The sequence below is a fragment of the Lithobates pipiens genome, unplaced genomic scaffold, assembly GCF_037356315.1.
Source record: "Lithobates pipiens isolate NorthernLeopardFrog02 unplaced genomic scaffold, aLitPip1_a1.2 Scaffold_8, whole genome shotgun sequence".
Lineage (NCBI taxonomy): Eukaryota > Metazoa > Chordata > Amphibia > Anura > Ranidae > Lithobates > Lithobates pipiens.
This window is the reverse complement of record NW_027507903.1, coordinates 119,679,638-119,702,216: the sequence shown is the minus strand read 5'-3', so window position 1 is coordinate 119,702,216 and position 22,579 is coordinate 119,679,638. Positions and strand designations below refer to the sequence as shown.

At 43.1% G+C, this 22,579-nt stretch overlaps 1 protein-coding gene across 1 annotated transcript in view; it reads right to left on the bottom strand.

Annotated features, from left to right (window-relative positions):
• Positions 1-22,579, bottom strand: part of USP3 (ubiquitin specific peptidase 3) — a 57,764-nt gene that overhangs the window by 10,349 nt on the left and 24,836 nt on the right. Inside the window, exons 6-12 of the mRNA XM_077472150.1 lie at positions 21,493-21,575; positions 21,284-21,397; positions 20,743-20,856; positions 15,272-15,418; positions 13,785-13,891; positions 6,515-6,595; positions 3,640-3,758 (exon numbers count right to left, since the gene is read on the bottom strand). Coding sequence (XP_077328276.1) covers positions 3,640-3,758; positions 6,515-6,595; positions 13,785-13,891; positions 15,272-15,418; positions 20,743-20,856; positions 21,284-21,397; positions 21,493-21,575 — 765 coding nt within the window. The remainder of the gene's footprint in view (positions 1-3,639; positions 3,759-6,514; positions 6,596-13,784; positions 13,892-15,271; positions 15,419-20,742; positions 20,857-21,283; positions 21,398-21,492; positions 21,576-22,579) is intronic.

Sequence of the window (22,579 nt, the reverse complement as noted above, 5' to 3'; positions counted from 1 at the left end):
AATCTGTTAAGCAAGGGATCAACCACTGCAAGGATTATATCTCTTTTAAAGGATTCTGACCAGTCAGAAATGGGTGACAAAGTAAGGGCACTACCAGGATCAGATAAAAAGCAAGAAAAGAGCTCTAGAAAGGGCTTCTAACCGCCTAGAAGTTGGGCCCTTAACAGATGCGCCCATTACTGGAAAAAGAGTGCCTTGCTAGGCACTATATAGAATAGACCAATTCTTCATAAAATATGTACAGAAATAGCCCTTGTATTGTAGAAGCAAGAGGCTGATTCGTTTGTTTCGGAGTGGTGCACACTGCATCAAAAGGAGCCGAACAGGCTTTAGTTTGGGAGTAATTGCTGTTGCCTGGGATTCCTCAAGCTGGCCATAGACAGAGGGATTCTCTTTCCTGCAACAAAAGAAAATGGCTCGACACCCGCTGAGGCATTGTTGGGGGGGGGGGGGTGGTGGGGGGGGGGGGGGGTGGACGCAGTGAGCTTTCAGATCCAGCAGAATACATTAGTTACTGCTATCCATGGATTGACTTGGGTATAATTTAGCCTGCCCATCCATACATGGATCGAAGTTCGTCTGTTTCTTGCTGAACGGGATGAATATCAATCCATGTATGGTCAGCTTTAGGGATTCAAAACTATTAAAGTCAGGTGACAGTCCTTGTACGTCTCTAAAGGCAGACTTCCTTTATTCAGGCAAGCGGTCCCGGTTGACAGAACACAGCAATTATTGCTAGTAGCTATAACAGCCACTAGCAATAAATGGCATGTAAAAATCAGACAGCCTGCCCATATATGGTTTGAATCTCAGCCAGTTCCTAGTGAAGCGTCTATAACTGGCATTAGGGGTAAGCTCATCACACAAGGACTGGAGTGATAGAGAATCAGACAGAATGTCTGCAGCAAATGACTCAGAAGCCACTAAGGTTGTGGGCAAATAAGACATAGAAAATGAAAGAGAGGGTGAAAGAGCTTGCTTATGGCCCTGTGATCGAAGTCAGCAAAAAACTGAGGCATGCTGGTGGTAGGAAGGGTTATCCTAGGCTCGTCATCAATCTGATTCCCAATGTCCAATCCTCCTGAAGAATCCTTGTCCCTCAATGACTGAGAAAGCAATTGGATGGATCTATTGAATTCCATGTATTACAAACAGAATATATTCTACATGCTGAAAACCAAACGCACTTGTTAAAGTGGTTGTAAAGAGAATTTTTTTTTTTTTAAATAACAAACATGTTATACTTACCTCCACTGTGCAGCTCATTTTGCACAGAGTGCCCCCGAACCTGCTCTTCTGGGGTCCCCTGGCGGCTGTCTCTGCTTCCTCCTGCAAGTACTTCTCACGTTCATGCGAGCTCCCTCGCATGGTGAGAAGTATTTGCGGGCGGGCTCCCGTGATGCAGCCGCTCACTGTATCATTCGGCCCCGCCCCCAGCGCTACGCGTCATTGGATGTGATTGACAGCAGTGCGAGCCAATGGCTGCGCTGCTTTCAATCCATCCACTCCAGCCAATCAACGGCCAGGCTGAGCAGCAAAGAGGATGTCGGAGGCGAGCATGGGACTTTCGAGGGGTCAGGTAAGTAAAACAGAGGGGCTGGGGGGGCCGGCACTGTCAGATGTTTTTTCACCTTAATGCATAGAATGCAGTAAGGTGAAAAAATGTTTACCTTTACAACCCCTTTAATGTCACAAAAATGGGGGTCTGTATGATAGATGAAAAATGTTTTTGCTCAATGAACTTTGAGACAGATTAAAAAAAAAAAAAAAAAAAAAATAAAAATAAAAACTAGCTCATGTATGTTTTAACACGAATCATGGTTATACACAGCAACATTTTATGTATGTGGTACACTGCCATTCGCCATCAGTTGCGCCTCGATGCACATCTACACTCTGCTGCAGCACACACTAATACATGGATGCAAATAGTCCATGTGTTGTGGTGAGCTGCATTTTGAAAAATGGTGCAGGAAACATTTTGTTGCGAGTGGATACATGCTGACCCAGCACATCATAGCTGTACATTCCTTTAACTAGTTCAAGCCATTGGACTTGCTACACACACCCAAAGAAAACATCAACATGGTACACAGAATGTGTGCAACATTGTCCAGTCTCTGTGAGGACCGCCATTCCCACTCCCCAGAAATTATCAGGTCCGATTAGTCAAAGCCAGCGTTAATGTACACAGAAAGAGCAGCTCTGCCAGCCATTTAACCACAACCACACACACACACCACTGTTCGGAGGGAAATCTAAAGATACAAAGTAACATTGTTATACTGTATCTGATCTGTTTAATTCACCTGCAGATGAAAAGAATGAACTTCAATATGCAGATGCTGTCAGTTAAAGCAGTATTAAACGCAAAAGAAAACATTGTATTGTAGTTTACTTATTCCTAAACGTGCTGGCTGCATTCATTTCCTATTTTTAGGCTTTCTTCTATTTTCATCTGGTGATTCAGACAGTAAGTGTTATTTTTTTAAAAGAACAAGCTCTCTTGCAGTATTGGTACTTGCGAAAATGTCCAATACCCGAAACTGATACCGGAAGTGACAGCTTGGGAATGGAACGCCTCCTCCTCCACTCCGGCCATCTCAATGCATGGGCCAACCTGGGTACTGCCTATTTGGGGGGAGTTGTAGTGCTCCAATCACAGGGCATGGAGAGGAGAGTCGGCATGGATTGAAGCAGTACAACAGCAGCTCAAGTAGCAGAGGTAAGATCATGCCCCGATCTAGGGAGGTATTGGGGAGGGGTTGGTCCCCCCCCCCTCTCCAAGCCCTCTGCCACCCCTGACACTTGCCGGCAGTATCCCATCCCCACATGGCACACATCTTGAGCACAGGATTAAGAGTTCCTCCTCCCCATCCCATTCACTTACAGCTACATGCATAGTGTATAGCTAGCTACTGCATCTCAGTTTTTTCCATGGAATTTCAAAGGTCAGAACTACAACCAGTAGCTAGCTATACATTGTGCACATTGTAGCTGTAAGGGAATCGGATTTCAGCTCCAGCATGTGCTGTATGGAGAGTTGTGTTCAGGATGTGTACAATGCAGGAATTGGAAACAGAGCTCTGCCAACAGTGACTGTGCCCTCCTACCCCCTGTACTGTGCCCTCCTAACTCCCTGTACTGTGCCCTCCTTCAGCTGTCACCCCTGCCCGCCATGTCTCCCAATGACCCTCCCATCCGCATCCTCTTCCCCCCAGAAATCACACCCCTTTTCCATCCCAACGCCACCACCCCATAATAGCCATATCCCCCACCCTCAACCACGCTGCCCTAATTTACCCCTCTATCCCCCGTCCTCACCCATTTCCCACCCTGCTCTCATCCACCTCCCAAACCACCCCTCTACCTGCTTTTCCTAGGCGATAAGTATCAGTAATTGGTATCGGCGAGGAATTGAAAAAAAGTATCAGTATTCGGTGTTAGAAATATGGTATCAGCGCAACTCTACTGGAAACAATTCTTTTTCAGGGAAGAACGTAAAGTTTTAACCGTGACTAGGGAATTATAGATTTGGTTTATATTACTTTACCTTTCACTGTCTGAATTTAAAATCATTTGAATAACATGGAGAACAGCAATAAATAACAAGAAGGACTTTACTGCTTAACAACAAACCTTTGGTAGTTTCTGGATCCAGAATTTTTTGGTGGATTTCTGTTTCTTTTTGCATTTTAAGCACATGTAGAGCTCTGTCTCGTCTAGCTCCTCCAGGTCTGTGAAGCTGCGCAGGCAGTCTGCAATTAAAAGACAAGTTGAGCCAGCTTCAAAGCTGTGTCCTCAGACACCTATCTAGAAAATGCCACCACGGCTGTTCACTCGCTGTATCCAATGTGAGACTCCATTCCTCTGCTAAAAATGTTCACATTTGTGAGCTGGAGTGAATGAGGAAATTTATGTGGATGTTTTGCCAACAGTGAGTACAATCTGTCCCTTGCAGAGCACAGTGTAGGCATTCTGTAATTTTCAGTTAAGAAAATCACACAACAAAAGCAGCACCTCCAAAAAAGTTCTGATAGGGTGTTTTTTGGCAATACATCAAGCAATGCACATGGAGTGGAATCCTGTGAGAGGGAGCCATTTACCAATTGCCACACAGCGGGCCTTTAACTGCAGGGAAAGTAGAAACCAAGTTGCAAGCGCAACTTAAAATTCATGTGAGCGACAAGTGAAAACAAGTGAAAACTTGGTTAAAGTGATATTTTCAGGTTTTTTTTTTATTTAAAAAATATATAACATGTTAAACATACCTGTTCTGTGCAGTGGTTTTGCACAGAGCAGCCCAGATCCTCCTCTTCTCTGCTGGCCCCTCCCTCCTGTTGAGTGCCCCACAGCAAGCAGCTTCCTATGGGGGCACCTGAGCCGAGCCATAGCTCTGTGTCCATTCAGACACATAGCTGCAGCTTGGCCCTGCCCCCTCAGTCTCCTGATTGGCTCACTGGCTGTGATTGACAATTGAAAAACTGCCAAGACTGGGAAAGTTCATCATTAAAAGTAGTATTAAACCCTCTGCATTTTCAGCATCTGATTTATTCATTACTGAATATGCAGCTCATCTTTTAATCATCATGTATGTTTCAGTTTAAGCTCGTACCATGACTGCTCCCCCAGGTTTCCTTTTCAGGGTGGCTCCTTTCTCTTGCAGCATCCTATTGGGCTTCCTTTGCATGTATCTCCCTACACTGTGCATCAATATAAACACAGAGCCCTGTAGTCCAGGATAGCAGAGCAGTGCCTTGCATCTCCCCCCTCTCTCTTCCAGAAGCTAATAGACTGACTGGAAACTGCACTGTCCAATATTATACTCCAGCAATGTTTAGACGCCAAGTCGCAGCAATTCCAAAATGTTGTCTATAATAATCAATTCTCCCCAGCAGCTTCACAGGAAACACACCAGGAGAGTTATCAATAGAAACATAAGCCAAAGAAACCAGATACACAGTGCTCGGGGATACTCTTATATGATGTATAGTCACGGTAATCAATAAAATCCAACTTATACATCAAGAAAACAGCCCAATCCATATCCAATGTCTGGTTTGCTTGTGCTCCAGTGCAGAGCGGTTCAGACAGCGGCATCTAGTGTGGGTGCTTTGGTTTTTACCCTGGCATCCACACATCTCACAGCCACTGGAACTACTACTCAAGAGTACCCCTGAGCGGTATGCATCTGGGTTCTTTGGATTACTACGAACTCTTTCCTTCAGAGAACGGAAGCAGCATAAAGAGCATGAGCCAGCAGCAGCAGTTGTAAGCTCAAAGTGCTGAGGTAAGAATTTTAACAAAAACAGTTTACTGTTTTTGTTTTTTTGTTTTTTTATTTAGAGGATTTGCAGCAGCTAAAAGAATGTACATACTTTGAATGCTATTGTTCCAAAACACTTGCAAGTTAGATTTCCAAAATTACACAGAGGGATACAGGATTAATTATAGCTAAACATGGTGAAAGGATTCGGTTAAAAGTGAACAGTAAGGCCTGTGGGAATTTAACCACTTCAGCCCCGCAAGGATTTACCCCCCTTCCTGAGCATTTTTTGCGATTCGGCACTGCGTCGCTTTAGCTGACAATTGCACAGCCATGCAACGTTGTACCATAACAAAATCGACGTATTTTTTTCCTACAAATAGAGCTTTCTTTTGGTGGTATTTGATCACCTCTGTGGGTTTTATTTTTGCGCTATAAAGTTTTTTTTACTATTTGCTGTAATAAATGTTCCCCCAAAAAAATATTTTTTCCCATGGTTTAGGCAGATATGTATTCTTCTACATATTTTTGGTAAAAAAAAATAAAAATAATATCGCAATAAATGTATATTGGTTTGCACAAAAGTTATAGCGTCTACAAAATTGGGGATAGATTTATGGCATTTTTATTTGTATTTTATTTATTTTTTTACTAGTAATGGCGGTGATCTGTGATTTTTATCGTGACTGCGGCATTGCAGCGGACAGATCGGACACTTTTGACATTATTTTATATTATTATTTCATATATAAATAATAGTTTACCATTTAGGGCTCTTTCATACGGGCTTTCCGATCAGTTTTTCTGATGGAACTGATCGGACACTCCATGCAGCCCTATAGAGCGGTGGATGTAAGTGGGGACATGTCCGCTGACACCCGGCGATGTCCATTCTGATCCGTGAAATCCAGACGGATGGACACCCTATTTTGCATCCATCTAGAGAATCGGATCGAATAGGATTAGATGAAAAACGTACAGGTGGTCCGTTTTCATCTGATCTCCATAGAAGACAGCGGGGCTTTGAAAGGTCCATCTCAGCACAGAGACATAACTGTCATCCGCCTGCTCAGCGTGGATCAAATTGCAATCTGTACACGGACAAGGCCATGTGAAAGGACCCTTAGAAGAGGTTTATTTAATTGTGCTCAATGTGTAGAACTAAACATCCACTGGGAGTATACTACTTTAAAATTCTAGACAATATAAATTACACAAAAGTGAGTCAAAATGTTTACAAAGCCATACCTCTGAGTGTGCAGATTGGTCCATTTTCTTGGTTCTTACTACGTTTATTACGGAATTGACTGGGAATATCTAAAGAGAGATCTGTAAAAATAAAAATAAAACGATCAGGATAAAGCACTTCCCTTCCCAAAGTTCTAATCCATAATTTTTCAAGTATTAAGCTTCTAGTAATACTTTCATTCTGATGATTAATTTGTAGATAGAGTGTTACTAAAAGACAGATTTTCCTTGGGTGAGAAAATGAATTATCTTAAATCATATAACTGCAAGGAGGAATGGCCCATCTAACTTTAGAAGGAATCATTATGACAACAGGACACATCTAAATTGTATCTATAAACATGCAGTGCAATACTACATAAACCTGTATGATATACCCAATCTTTAACCTTTATACATTGTTGTTTTACTGTAAATTATATGCCTAGACTTACAATAAATCAAACTTACTGATCATAAAATAATGTAACTAATGATGTACTAATAGCATGTAAACTGTGGCAGCTAAGAAAATTGCCAGCTTTGACGCTCGCTGGATTTTAACACAAATTAATCTCTATGTACAGTACATACTTTGAATGCTAATCTGTACAAATCCCAAACAGGTTTAGGGACACTCATGGGTCTTGCAGAGAAGATAGATCGAAATAGCGTTTTTATTTATTTATTGTTGATGTTTCAATGACGCTTGGCCTCTCAGTAACTTTATACCCATTTTAGATTTGTATAGATTTCTTAAACCTAGTACACATAAGCCAATTGTCAGGTGACATAGGCCGGCTCAATAAAACCAACTGATATTTGTCTTCTGTCGGACGAGCATGCTGGAAAACTAGCACCCGACGGCTCCCAATCAGCACTTTCAGCCAATGGCCAAGAGAGCTGAACAGAGTGTTATGACAGGAGGCCCATCCCCTTGTCAGAACATAATAGCACAGCAGGAAAGAACAATGCACTGACTTTGAATTGTTGGCACCGACCTGAGCCGTCTTTTTTTTAAATAAATAAAAAACACTAGTGGTGTGTACTCGGCTTTAGTGTGCGAGCACCTGGGCATTTAACTAAAACAGTGCAGTGGCTACCATTGGGACCGTTGAATGCTAATCTTTGTAATTGCACACAGTTCTAAGACCCCTTGCACACTGGAGGTGTTTTTTCAGACGCTTTAGCGCTAAAAATAGCGCCTGTAAAATGCCTCATCTGCAATCCCAGTGTGAAAGCCTGAGTGTTTTCACACTGGGATTGCAGATGAGGCATTTTACAGGCGCTTTCACACGGGGGCGCTGCGCTGGCAGGACGTCAGAAAAAGTCCTGCAAGCAGCTCCTTTGAGGCTCTTTAGGAGCGATGTACATTGAAATCAATGGGCAGCGCCTGCAAAGTGCCTTGGAAGCGGCATTTTGCAGGTTCTTTTAACTCTTTATTTGGCCGCTAGCAGGGGTTAAAAGCACCCCGCTAGTGGTCGAAATGCGCCTCTAAAGCACCCCTGCATTTTCAGTGTGAAAGGGCTCTTAAGATGACAAAGGAACTCTCAGGATTACAGATGCAAACACATAGTTGCATAGGTAATCTGGCTAAAAAAAGACAAGTCTATTCAGTTCAATCCACAGAAGAAAAAAAAAACCAAACACACACACACACAAATCAAAACCTCTATATACAATATTTTATACACACAGCTGATCGAGAGGAAGGCAAAAAAAGAAAGAAAAAAAAACATCCCACAATAAAGCATGATCCAAATTGCTCCAGTGGGGGCAAAAAAACAAACAAACAAAAAAAATTCTCTGGATCAACTTTACCTATATACAGTGGGAAAAATAATTATTTTATCCACTGCAGATTTTGTAAGTTTGCCCACTTACAAAGAAATTAAGGGTCTATAATGGTTATTATAGGTGTATTTTAAATGATCGAGACAGAATATCAACCAAAAATCCAGAAAAAAAACATAATACAAATGTTATAAAATGAGTTGCAGTTCAGCGAGTAAAATAAGTATACGATCCCCAAACCAACCAACAATAATTCTGGTTCCCACAGACTACCTACAGTATGTGCTCAAGCGTGACACAGATTAGTCCTGTCAATTTAAGAAGGTGCCCCTAACGACAACTCGTTATGTGTATAAAAGACACTTTCACGTCTGCTCATCCGCCCCTACTGGCTAACCATTCTATACTGGGTGAAAGAGATCCTAAGCTATGAGATACCCAATGACCCATGGGTCATACTCTTCCATTGTACAGGCTTACCAGCAGGAACTTATAAAAAAAAAAAAAAAAAATCAATGACTCCACATCTGCTTAAGGCAGCAAAAGCACTTATCCCTCGCTATTGGAAACAAACAACCATACCCTCTCTACGTCAATGGATGACGGAGGTAGACCACACATATCATTTGGAAGATCTCACTTACTCCCTTCGGAATAAGTCAGATCTGGTAAAGAAGATATGGTCCTGCTGGTTCGCCTTTAAATGTACATCTGTATATACGGACATTATGTCTCAAACTGGGTGAGATAGGGCTCTAGCAACATTCTTAACCACTTGACCACTGGGCACTTAAACACCCTTAATAACCAGACCAATTTTCAGCTTTCGGTGCTCTCGCATTTTGAATGACAATTACTCAGTCATGCAACACTGGACCTATATGAAATTTTTGTCCTTTTTTTCACACAAATAGAGCTTTCTTTTGGTGGTATTTAATCACCGCTGGGTTTTTTATTTTTTGTGCTATAAAAGAAAAAATACCGAAAATTCTGTAAAAAAACGAATTTTTCTTTGTTTCTGTTAGAAAATTTAGCAGATTAGTAATTTTTTCTTCATAAATTTTGGCCAAAATTTATACTACTACATATCTTTGGTAAAAATAAGTACAAATTGGTGGATATTATTTGGTCTTTGTGAAAGTTATAGAGTCCACAAGCTATGGTGCCAATATCTGAAAATTGATCACACCTGAAGGACTGACGGCCTATTTCAATTCTTGAGACCCTAACATGCCAGAAAAGTACAAATACCCCCCAAATGACCCCTTTTTGGAAAGAAGACATTCCAAGGTATTTAGTAAGAGGCATGATGAGTTTTTTGAAGTTGTCATTTTTTCCCACAATTCTTTGCAAAATCAAGATTCTTTTTACTTTTTTTTTTTTTTTCACAAAATTGTCATATTATCAGGTTATTTCTCACACACAGCATATGCATACCACAAATTACACCCCAAAACACATTCTGCTATTACTCCCGAGTATGGTGATACCACATGTGTGAGACTTTTACACAGCGTGGCCACATACAGAGGCCCAACATGCATGGAGCGCCATCAGGTGTTCTGGAGCACCCAGGACAATTCTGACATTTCTCTCCTACATGTAAAAATCATCATTTATTTGCTAGAAAATTACATTGAATCCCAAAACATTATATATGTTTTTTTAGCAAACACCCTGGAGAATACAATGGTGGTCTTTGCAACTTTTTATCTCGCACGGTATTTGCGCAGTAATTTTTCGAATGCTTTTTTTTGGAAAAAAAAAAACTGTTTTGTGCTTAAAAAAAAAAAAAACACAGTAAAGTTAGCCCAATTTTTGCATAATGTGAAAGATGAAGTTACGCTGAGTAAATAGATACCTAATATGTCACTCTTCAAAATTGCACACGCTCGTGGAATGGCGGCAAACGTCGCTACTTAAAAATCCCCATAGGCGACGATTTACATTTTTTTTACTGGTTATATGTTTTGAGTTACAGAGGAGGTCTAGGGCTAGAATTATTTCTCTCGCTCTAACGTTCGCAGCGATACCTCACATGTGTGGTTTGAACACCGTTTTCATATGTGGGCGGGACTTACGCATGCGTTCGCTTCTGCATGCGAGCACATGGGGACAGGGGCGCTTTCAAAAAAACTTTTTTTATTGTTCATTTTACTTTATTTATTTTAGTTTGACATTTTTTTCCCCAAAAATAATTTTTTTGATCACTTTTATTCCTATTACAAGGAATGTAAACATCCCTTGTAATAGGAATATGGCATGACAGGTCCTCTTTACAGTGAGATATGGGGTCAATAAGACCCACATCTCACCTCTAAGCTGGGAAGCCTGAAAAAAAAAAAAAGATTCTGGCTTTGATCGTATTAGCGATTCGGTAGAAGCACCGGAGGGCGGAGGGCGGCGGGAGATGTCTATGGCTGGGTATTGCAGGGTATCACCGACTATGGCTGGGTATCTCAGAGCATGGTGTTGCAGAGCATTGCAGGGTATTGGCGGGTGTTGCAGAGCATTGCAGAGCATTGCAGGGTATTGGCGGGTGTTGCAGAGCATTGCAGAGCGTTGCAGGGTATTGGCGGGTGTTGCAGAGCATTGCAGAGTGTTGCAGGGTATTGGCGGGTGTTGCAGAGCATTGCAGAGTGTTGCAGAGTGTTGCAGGGTATCGGCGGGTGTTGCAGAGCATTGCAGAGTGTTGCAGGGTATCGGCGGGTGTTGCAGAGCATTGCAGAGTGTTGCAGGGTATCGGCGGGGGTTGCAGAGCATTGCAGAGTGTTGCAGGGTATCGGCGGGGGTTGCAGAGCATTGCAGAGTGTTGCAGGGTATCGGCGGGGGTTGCAGAGCATTGCAGAGTGTTGCAGGGTATCGGCGGGGGTTGCAGAGCATTGCAGAGTGTTGCAGGGTATCGGCGGGGGTTGCAGAGCATTGCAGAGTGTTGCAGGGTATCAGCGGGGGTTGCAGAGCATTGCAGAGTGTTGCAGGGTATCGGCGGGGGTTGCAGAGCATTGCAGAGTGTTGCAGGGTATCGGCGGGGGTTGCAGAGCATTGCAGAGTGTTGCAGGGTATCGGCGGGGGTTGCAGAGCATTGCAGAGTGTTGCAGGGTATCGGCGGGGGTTGCAGAGCATTGCAGAGTGTTGCAGGGTATCGGCGGGGGTTGCAGAGCATTGCAGAGTGTTGCAGGGTATCGGCGGGGGTTGCAGAGCATTGCAGAGTGTTGCAGGGTATTGGCGGGTGTTGCAGAGTGTTGCAGGGTATTGCAGGGCATTGCGGAGTGTTGCAGGGCATTGCGGAGTGTTGCAGGGCATTGCGGAGTGTTGCAGGGCATTGCGGAGTGTTGCAGGGCATTGCGGAGTGTTGCAGGGCATTGCGGAGTGTTGCAGGGCATTGCGGAGTGTTGCAGGGCATTGCGGAGTGTTGCAGGGCATTGCGGAGTGTTGCAGGGCAATGCGGAGTGTTGCAGGGCAATGCGGAGTGTTGCAGGGCAATACAGAGTGTTGCAGGGCAATGCAGAGTGTTTGCAGGGAATTGCAGAGTATTTGCAGGGAATTGCAGAGTATTTGCAGGGAATTGCAGAGTAATGCAGACTATTTGCAGGGAATTGCAGAGTAATGCAGAGTATTTGCAGGGAATTGCAGAGTAATGCAGAGTATTTGCAGGGAATTGCAGAGTAATGCAGAGTATTTGCAGGGAATTGAGGGGTTAATTTTCGGTGAGCAGCGATGTGGGCACTGCAGATGCAGCCCACATCGCTGCTGACACCGATCTCTTCCCCCTCCGCTGTACCGATCGGTACAGAGAGGGGAGGGAGGAACCGGCGTCATAACATGACGCCGGCTTGTTTACAAGTGATCACTCCGTCATTTGACGGAGCGATCACGTGGTAAACGGCCGCGGTGAGCGGCCGTTTACCGTGATTCGTGATGCGCCGGGTCCACTGGACCCAGCGGTCACGGATGCTCTCGTGTGCGCGCCCCAGGGGGCGCGCGAGAGCAGAATTCTGGGAGGCCGTTAATTAACGGCCTCTCAGAGTTAAACAACCGCCCTGAAGCCGTTAATCGGCAATGGGCGGTTGTTAAGTGGTTAAAGCACTAAGATTGGACCGAGGCAGAAATCAACCCCGTTCTCCCCCCCCCCCCCCCTACCTACCTCCCCAAGCTTATCCTTACCCCTTTCCCTCACTCTCTCTTTCTCTCTCCTAGTCCCCCACTTGCGCTCTATCCTAATGTTTTATAAAAGGATAACCGTTTTTATGAGAGACCTTGTAATAGTACCTTTTTTGACTGAATTTCACGTTGGCGAACAGCCTTTATGGTACGGTTCCTATGTTGGGATTCTTAATAGATAGTTATTGCTAAGTCATTGGCGGATAGGTTCTCCACGCCTTGTCAACCGACAGCTGTTGTCTACGTCTCTCATTTTATACTCTGTATACTATGCTTTTTTTCTTTTTCAATAAAAACTAATAAAAAAAAAAAAAAAAAAAAAAAAAGAAGAAGGACACCTTTACAAGCTCGTTCCCCACTATACGGGAGGAGCTTGCGAATGATCTCAGAGCAGTTGGGACCACAGTCACCAAACAAACCATTGTAACACAATATGTTGCCATGGATTGAAATCCTGCAGCACCTGCAAGATCCCCCTCCTCAAGAAGGCCCATCTGAAGTTTGCCAATAAACATCCCTACAGTCAAGCATGGAGATGGAAACATTATGCTTTAGGGGGTTTTTCTCTGCTAAAGATACAGGCTAACTTTGCTGCATTGAGGGGCCAATGGACGGAGCCATGTATTGTAAAATCTTGGGTGAGAACCTTCTTCCCTCAGCCAGAACACTGAAGATGGGCCGTGGATGGGTCTTCCAGCATGACAATGACCCAAAACGTACCGCCAAGGCAACAAAGGCATGGCTCAAGAAGAAGCACATTAAGGAGGTCATGGGGTGGCCTAGTCAGTCTCCATACCTTAATCCTATAGAAAAATTATGGAGCAAACAAGTTGCCAAGCGACAGCAAAGACACCTCAAGGATTTAGCGATCTGTAAAGAAGAGGGGACCAAAATTCCTTTCTGAGATGAGTGTAAATCTGGTAACCAACTACAAGAAACATCTCACCTCTGGTGCTTGCCAACAAGGCTTTCTCCACTAAGTCATGTTTTGCTTGGGAATCAAATACGTATTTTACTCACTGAACTAGAAATCAATTTATAAAACATTTGAATCATGCGTTTTTCTTAGATTTTTGGTTGATATTCGTTCTCCATCATCATTTAAAATACACCTATGATAAAAATTATAGGCCCTTCATTTCTTTGTAAGTGGGCAAACGTATAAAATCTGCAGAAGACCAAATAATAATTTTCCCCACTGTATATATTAGTATCCCATTTTGGAGTCTTCCAGTTATTTGTGCATCCAGTGAGCTGGCCAGACCCAGCTATTCTGGAGTCCATGGTTAATGGATATGTAAAATTATACTCAGCAGTATGCATTAAGAAGACAGACCTAAAAATGGGTCAAACTTTCGGGATTCTGTTCCACAAATTAGGCAGTTCACTTCGTTCTGCAGAACTCCACCAAACACAGAGGTCACCACTGTTGTCGCTCCATTTCTGTAACATAAAATTGGCTTCAATCAATAACAAAACCAGACACTTTCACACATCGTCTGAGTAATATGTGAAATGTCTCTATAAATGTGGCAACATCTAAAAGCGTCTGCAGATCAGTTTAACACACTAACCCTTTGCTCCATCAAATAAAACTACAGTATGCAATAAATGCGAGACCTGGAGGGCCCGTTCACACCCGAATGCGGTGTGGTTAAGTCGCGTTCCCCAAACATGAACACACTGCCCTTACGTGACGGGCACAGGTGTCAGTTCATGCAAATGCATCTCACAGACACAGCGAGTTTGTGGTCACCAAACCATATAGTACTGCAGTACCATGCAGTTTGGTGTGGCGCAATCTGAAAAAGTAGTGCTTGCACACTCCAGTACGTTTGGCTGCCGATTGAGATAAATGGGCAGTCAAAATGGGAGCAGGTGGGGCTGCATTGGAATTTGTGAATTCCAGTGTGAGCTGGCCCTTAAAGTGGTTGTACACCCTTACAGATTAAGGCTTACCTGTAGGTGCAAGAAATATCTCCTAAACCTACACGGTTTAGGAGATATTTGCAAAAGACAGGCACCGCTGTCTATGACACATGCGCTGTAGACAGTGGCGCGCAGGCGCACCGAGCGTGCCGCTGCTAACAGCGAGTGACAAAGACAAGCTTATATTTTAAAGGGTAAGGATCAGAGTCATTTTTGTACTTTGCTGAAGATTTTTTTGTGCATCAAGCCTCAGTGACAACCAAAGCCTTCCCACACTCAATACACAAATAATTTAACTTTTTATATATTTTTGCAACAAACTTTAACATTGTTTAGAAGAGAAGTAAGACTTTAAAAAAAATAAAAAAATTACACTCAGCTAGGCAGATGCAGCATTTATCTGATGCTGCATCTGTTCCCACCTGGCTCTGTAGTGAGAACAAAGCAAACACCGCTGATCACTCAGTTCATCCACTCCACTCTGAGCAGAGAGCTGGGACTGTCCATCAGCAGCTCACCGGTCTCCTCCCTAGCGCTCACTGGAGCGCTGGGTTGTGGAGGGGGTCGGGCTGGGCAGGCTTAGGCTCTCAGTGGATCGCTGAGAGGCTGAGCTAGGTGCTGATCCAGGCTTCTGGGCTTCTTTCCAGAGACTGGACCGGCTCTGTGAAGTCAACAGGCTTCTGCCCACTGTCTGCTGAAATTAGGTCACAGGAGCGGAGAACGAACTACTCCTGTGATCCATAAGTGAAGTATAGACAGAAAAAAAAAAAAAAAAAAAAACTTTGTCAATACTGTTTCATTAAACATTTTATTTTTTATATCTTATCTTTGTTTAAAAAGCAAGGGGGAAAAAAAAAAAAAAAAAAAAGTCTTTTACACTGCTACATCACTCACATACAACACTTGCTGCTTGAAGGTCGGCTTGTGTTCTCCTGTGATATGACTGAATGATTGGAGCCATTTAGTTCCCCCTGGAGCTCTAGGTGTAAGTGGTCCAACAAATAGCGCATGAATTCATGAGCATCTTGCTGCTGGTAACCCCTGCAATTGCAACAACCACATGATAAATGTCAAAAGAATATTTATTAAAAAAATAAAAAAACCACATACAAAAACACAATTTACAAACACACAATGCAAGACATGTGTACATCTATATACTTCCTCTTTAAAATAAGAGTATCTATCGTCCAAATAAAGCTCATACTGTCTAAATCAAAAAGCAGCAATAAAACCAAAGTACACAACTGGTGCAGATCATCTGGTGGTTGGTTTACTGTTTTGTTACCTTAAGGCTGGGTTCACACTATAGCGATGCGGGAACGCCGCGAATCCGCGACGTTTTCCCGCATCGCATACCTCCCGCCGGCAGTTCACACTGCCCTATGCGGACGGCTGGGAGTGTCAATGATATGTTAATGACACCCCCAGATCCGTCCGCATATCGCAGTGCGATCTGCACACTCGCACAGGAATCGGATCGCATGGTGTGAACACCCATGCGATCCGATTCTGCTGCGGACCAAAAAAAGGGTCCCGTGCGAGTTTGCTGCGGGAGCGATGCGAATTCAGCCATACTATCTGTATGACTGAACTCGCATCGCTACGGAGATCGGATGTGATTTGCACTGCAGTGCGGTGCGAATCACATCCGGATCTCCCCCCGCAGCAGTGTGAACCCGGCCTAATGGCCATACCCTGTAGGTAGCCAAATAACATCTTTGCAACATGCTATGACTGCTCCACCCAGTGGCCACAGCAAAGCATTACAGCTAAATAGACCTAAAGAGTAGAACTTGAGAAAAAAAAAAAAATCTAAGAATATATAAAATATATATATATATATATATATATATATATATATATATATATATATATATATATATATATATATATATATATATATATATATATATATATATATATATATATATATATTAGACATACAGTTCTTACTACAGAGGAAACCTCTTCATATATTTCTCCAGAAAACGGAACAAATGTTAAAGTATAACTAAAAGGCAAAACTTTTTTTAGTTTGGGATAGAGTGTAGATGGGATTAGAACACCTGTTTTTTTTTTTTTATTGCAGTTTGTGTCCTCATTAGGGAGATTCACCCTACTTGTCCTATTTACTACTATTATTGAAAGCAACAGAAAATCCCAAATTGTGGGTTGTCCCCAGAAAAGTAGGGATTCCTTTAAAGTGTTACTAACCCCAAAACAGTAATATCAGTCTGCATATTCAGTAAAGCATGCTTGTTATACTCACTGTGGAACCTAAGGGGTTAATCCTCTGCATTGCATAAAAGGGCAGTTTGACCCCGTCTTCTCTGATCCTCCATTTTAACCCACTAATCCAATATTTGCATGATATATTGAAATATATATATACACATATGTCTATAAGGAAAGTTATCAACCCACTGGCTATCCATCCCCATTTTCCTTACAAATCCATACTTGCTATCATAACAACCAAATTGCTCATTAACGAGTGGCCAAGTCACAATGTAATTTCAAAAATATGCACAGTTACTGTACTAATGACACTGGAAGGGAAGGGGTTAACATCAGGGGCGATCAAAGGGTTAAGTGTGTCCCTAGGGAGTGCTTGTCAACTGTGTGGGGGATTTTCTGACTGATGAAGACAGAGATCCTGCTTAGCAGGAACACAAGATCTCCATCTTCTTCCCTGTCAGAACAGTGATCTGCCTAGTTTACATGAGCAGACAGCCGTTCTGCCTCGCTCGGGAATGATCACGGGTGGCTGGCAGACATCGGGTCAGCCGGACCCGCTGATTGGACAGAGGGGGAGCCGGCCACCTGCGATTGTTCCTGAGCAAGGCAGAGCGACTATCTTCCTATGTAAACAAGGCAGATCGCTGTTCTGACAGGGAAGAAGATAGATCATGTGATCTTGGCAAGCAGCCCCTAGTGACACACTTAACCCTTTGATCGCCCCTGATGTTAACCCTTTCCCTGCCAGTGTCATTAGTACAGTAACGGTGTATATTTTAGAGATGACATTGTGAATTGACCACGCGTGCAACCCCCCAGTGTCTATTGCACGAAATGGCTCAATTGAGTCGATCTGCCGCCGTACATCTGCAGCAGGTGGTTGGCAAGTAGTTAGGTTTTGAAAATAAAAGCAGTAAGCTGATTGGTTGCCATGCACAGCTGCTCCAGATTCTGCTAAGGAGAATTTACTTACAGTAGAAAGCTTATTTTTCATTTTCTAATATGACTTCATATTATGAAATCAGAAACTACTTTTTTTTTTGCAAAAAATAGCTCATACTTGGAACTGCTGAGAGCAAGTAACCCGCCTGTTCCCTTTAAAGTGCCAATTTGTAACAACTAAACAATTTTATTACATTGCTTCTTACATAATGATCTAAACAGCCATTTGAGTCCAGGCAAAATAAGATTTTTCTACTTTTTGTAAAATCTTTTTTTCTTGAAGTCCATTGCGGTATACAGGAACTTAGGCATTCTTAAAGTCAGGTTATACTGCCAATAACAGAAGGATGGGACACGAGAAAAAAAAAAAAAAAAGTTAGGACAGCCCACCTCCCCCCAAAAACCTGTCTGTCTAACCAATAAATATACAATTCTAGAAATCATTCAAGCTATTTGTCTCTACAAACAGAGGGATAGGAATTCTAGTTCCAGCACTAAATATATTCACTTGACCAAGAATAGGAAAGAAGAAGAAAATCAAAAGTCTTCCTCACAAGACCACAGCTCAATCACAGAAGAGGAACGCATCTTCCAGTAATCAGGTCCCCAAAAGGTCTCTGGACTTACATTATCCCTCCTAGGGGGAAATCTACAGCAGGGTAAGAGTATGCCCTACCTACTAACCATTCTGGGGAGCATAGGACCTTCTAGCAATGGATACTTTCTTGCAAGGAAGAAAAGAGAGGCAATGATCTGCAGAACCTTTAGTCTTCAACGTGGGGGATCATTAGATGACAGGATACAGAAGACAATGCAGACAATACCTAGACTCTGGAAAAAGTGTGGCCAAGAATCACATAATCAACATTAGCTAACGTATGGAGTAGGTCACCCAGTCTGTTACAGGGGTGAGTTCTCAAATATTTCTGGAAGTGAATACCTTGTAGCCTCCAGAAGAAGCCTAGAGGAGGACAGATCAAAAGACAGACCAGCCAAGAAAATTCAGGAATAGTATGCTCAGAAAAACCAGGGTGAAGGAAAGGAAGTCCTCTCAGGATAGGGACACCATCTTCACCACGTCCAGAGTCTGGCAAATGGCATTTGGGACTTCTTGGTCTGAGCAAACCAGTTTGGTGCTTTTCCCAAATTCCAGAATCTAAATCTAAACTCTGTTTAAAATGCCTTTAAGGTTGAGTTCTATTACCCCATTCACAGATTTTCTGCACCGAAGCAGGCAAACCATCCAACCAGCGGTATCATCGCAAATAACTATTATCAAGGGCAGATCCGAGGAGAGGACTCTTATCTTAAAGGATAGGTGAATCAGAAGTTCTTTGAGAGTATCCTCGCCATCACAGGCATGTAGCCAAAAAGTGTCCTACAAACATGAGCTGACATCATATGTGAGACACAAGCTTATATGCAAGAGGCCATCACAGCTGAAGTGCAGCGCTCTAGACATTTGTCCTTATTAAAGGGATTTTATCCAAAGTGACAAGGTTTTACCAAAGTCACTGTCAAGAGAAGACAGATGGTCACTCCTAATAGTTAAAAAGGGAGCCATTTGGAAGACATACAGGGCCAAGTGAAAGCAGTGACCGGGATAGATGTCCCTCTCTCGCCGCTGCACTTCCTTTTGCAGATACCCCCGGTCCCGCTCAGTGTTTATAAGAAAACTGTGCTGGCACATTTGCTGAATGCAGCAAGACGCCTGATTCCGATATACTGGAGAAGGCCTGGAATCCCCACTCGAGAAGAGTGGTGCAGGGGAGTGCACGTGGTGAAAGAGGCAGAGAATTGGGTTGCCACATGTAAAGGCCTTGAAGATCGATTTCATGAGATCTGGAGACCTTGGTCGGCATATGCATCAGACCCTAACCACGTACCCTCCAGTTTAGACGTGGCTCTGCTGGAGTTGGCAGACCCTACCCTTAAGGCTCTCAGACTGGGTGGAGCCCGAGGGGGGACTGGATTTCCCCCCGGAAGCTCTTAGCGAGGGAATACTGCCTATGAAACTTAACAATCGAGAGTGGTGCGCCCGGTGCGGACAGAGCAGACATTCGGAGCCTATACTCAGGTAAATTGACCTACTCTTCCTATTTTTTTCCTGTCTTTTTCCTCTTGTCTCCCTTCCCTTCTTTTGTCCCCCCCTACTATACCTCTTCCCCTCTATCCGCTGCAGATGCAGTTAACCTTCCTTACTACCCTATGCTGTCCTCTTCTCTCTTCCTCCTCCTCCTCCTTCCTTACCTCTCCACCTTTCTCTGGTCTGAATGTCGTGTAGCCTGAGATACCGGAGCTGGTAGATGGTGGGCGGGGATCCCTATTTTGACGCGGGGGCTGCCAGGCAAGAATTTTTGAGATTGGCAGAGGATGGCGTTCCGGCCGACCCTCTGTGGCGACACCGGCTCCTGGGAAACGCTGGCGGTGGAGGATGGCTAGTTGGCGGCTGTTAGGGCCCCCCCCCTCTACCCTAGTGCCGGGACGGTGTCCATTTTTCAGGTAACTTTTTGCCAGAGTAGTCCCGCTATCTGTTGGGGTAATTAGTTTCTTTTTGCCCTTGCAAGTATACGGTTTTCCCCGCCCACCTACTTTGTGTATACCCACGACATTCTCCCTTTCTTTATGACTCTAAGACCTCTCTCTTTCAGTTTGTTTATATGTTCAACTTACATGCTGTTAATCTGACACTGAAGCGGCTTTTTCTGAGGCCGATAAGCATTGCACTTGAATGTGATGTTGGACTTGTCTTGTTTTTTTATTTATGTTTCTGTCTCTGTTATATTGTAATAAATACTGATTACACAAAAAAAAAAAAAAGGGAGCCATTTATAGAGCACCCAGTATCTTGCCTGAAGAAACCTAAAAAGAACAAAATCCTTAAAAGGGTAGAAAAATATAGCTAGACTCTCTCAGCAGAAAAGGTGTCCAACTCTTAGGACACTAGCAAAAACTGAAGCATGGTGCTTGTAGGAGTGGTTACACAAGCGTTGGCTTAACATTTTTTTGTTTCTGGTGTCCCAAACTCCTGTAGGCAGACGTGTCACCAGACTGTTTAAGACTTTACATTCCTGTGGCCCTCAATAGATAAAGAAATTACATTTTTTCTCATGCTGCAGTGGAGCAGAAAACTCAAAGATTCAGCCATTTAAAAAATCTCTTACCGCCTTAACAGTAGTTACCTGAAATTTGGCATGATTTTCCATACCACATAGAATAGGGAATCTGGACTAAATGCAGATTGATTGCCTTGCCACAATGCACACAGAGTTTTACGGAACTCTTCAACCAATGACCTACAAAAACAAATGTAAATATTATCCACCAGAATACATCCCTAGCAGAGCAGGCATATTTGAAATTAAATGCGAGAAGATAGAAGAACCTTTTCACTCATGTGGAAGGTACTACATGCTGTCAATATAACATATCCACTAGCATTACCGTGTTAACTTGCAACATAATTATTTAAAATTAAAAGAGGCAATGGTCTTCCAGCACATGGAAGCAAGTTACTTTACAACAGGACTGGGGGATTAAAGGGCAAGGCTCAATACCTTAGCAGTATGCAAGCTGGAGCTCAGCACTGAATGTGTCATGCTAAAATGTTGTAAACACATAGAGGTCTGAAAATATGTGACTTAAAGCAGATTTCTAAAGTCCCAATATTAGCTAAAGTGAGATATGTCCATCCACGAGCAGACTGATGTAAGAAGGACTCACACATTAACTTCTCCTTGACTCCGCGTATGGTACATCCGCCGACCAGCAGTTTTTCCATTGCGAAGTTCCACTGCTGGCAGCTCCTTGAAGTAACAGCAAAACTGTTGAATGTTACTGCAAGATTAAAAAAATAAATATAACTGGTACCTAAGAAGGCAAATAATCCCCCCATCAGAAAGAAAGCAGGACATTAGAATGTACTTGCATACCTTAATGACTGCAGAATAGCATTCATGAAACATGTATTTCCTAGATTCCGCAGACCAGTAGCGCAGAGCACCGTGGTACTTCCCTTGGGAGATAGGAAAAATACAAAAATGCTTTATAAAAGTATTGTTCATATTGTTGAAATTAAGCTGAAACTTTATAGGGAAATAACTCTTAGTTTAAGGGCCAAGTTCACGTTTTGTAAAAATAAATAAATGCACATGATTTTGCAAGTAAAAACAGTGCATTTTTTTTTAAATGGAGCCTGCAAAGCACTACACCCGCGATCAGTAGATCCGGGATGCAATGCCATGCACCTGCAGACATTCATTACAGCTGTCTGCCGTACCTCCTGTATGGGCAGACAGGTACTGAAGAGCAGGAAGAATCAGTGAACTACAAGGGCACTCACCAGCACCCTTGCAGTTCATTGAAAACTACAAGCCATCTGCCACAGTGACAGACTGGACTTGTAGTTAATTTATAAGTACAACTCTGTGAAGGACGTGGCTGCATGGGCAGTGGCTGAAGGGAGAGCATCCCCTGCCTGCGGTCACAGTAGGGGAATTGGGGGGGGTGGGGGGGGTTGTGGCTGCTGCATTAGTAACATGTTACATCCTGAATATGGGTGCAACATGTTACTAAAGGTAAACTTATCTTTTTAACTAGTTTGTTTTGTTTTTACAGATCCCTCGATCAAATTTTTAATGTCTTTTACTAAAACAATAGAAGCAGTGAATCCAGATCGGTGCAATCTCAGTAAAATCTTTGGAGACGTACTCTGACCCCAAGCTGTGAGGGCAGCATGTAATGTTGGTTTTGTCACTGGACCCTCCACAGGCACTCACCTCGGCACCTGTATGTCTATTACTGTAAAAACTGGGGTCATGTTTGGAATGTATTCACTTTACAGTGTAAATTTTTCAAACTTGGCATTAAATTGCAAACACCCAGAGCGTAATCTATGGTGGCTATCCAGGTGTCAAATCACACCACAGGCTGCCACTTCTGCCTAGAGCAGTTATAAAGTACTCAGGCACCCCACTGCATCTTGCCAGGAACTAACGTGCATTGGACTGCGGTAGTAGT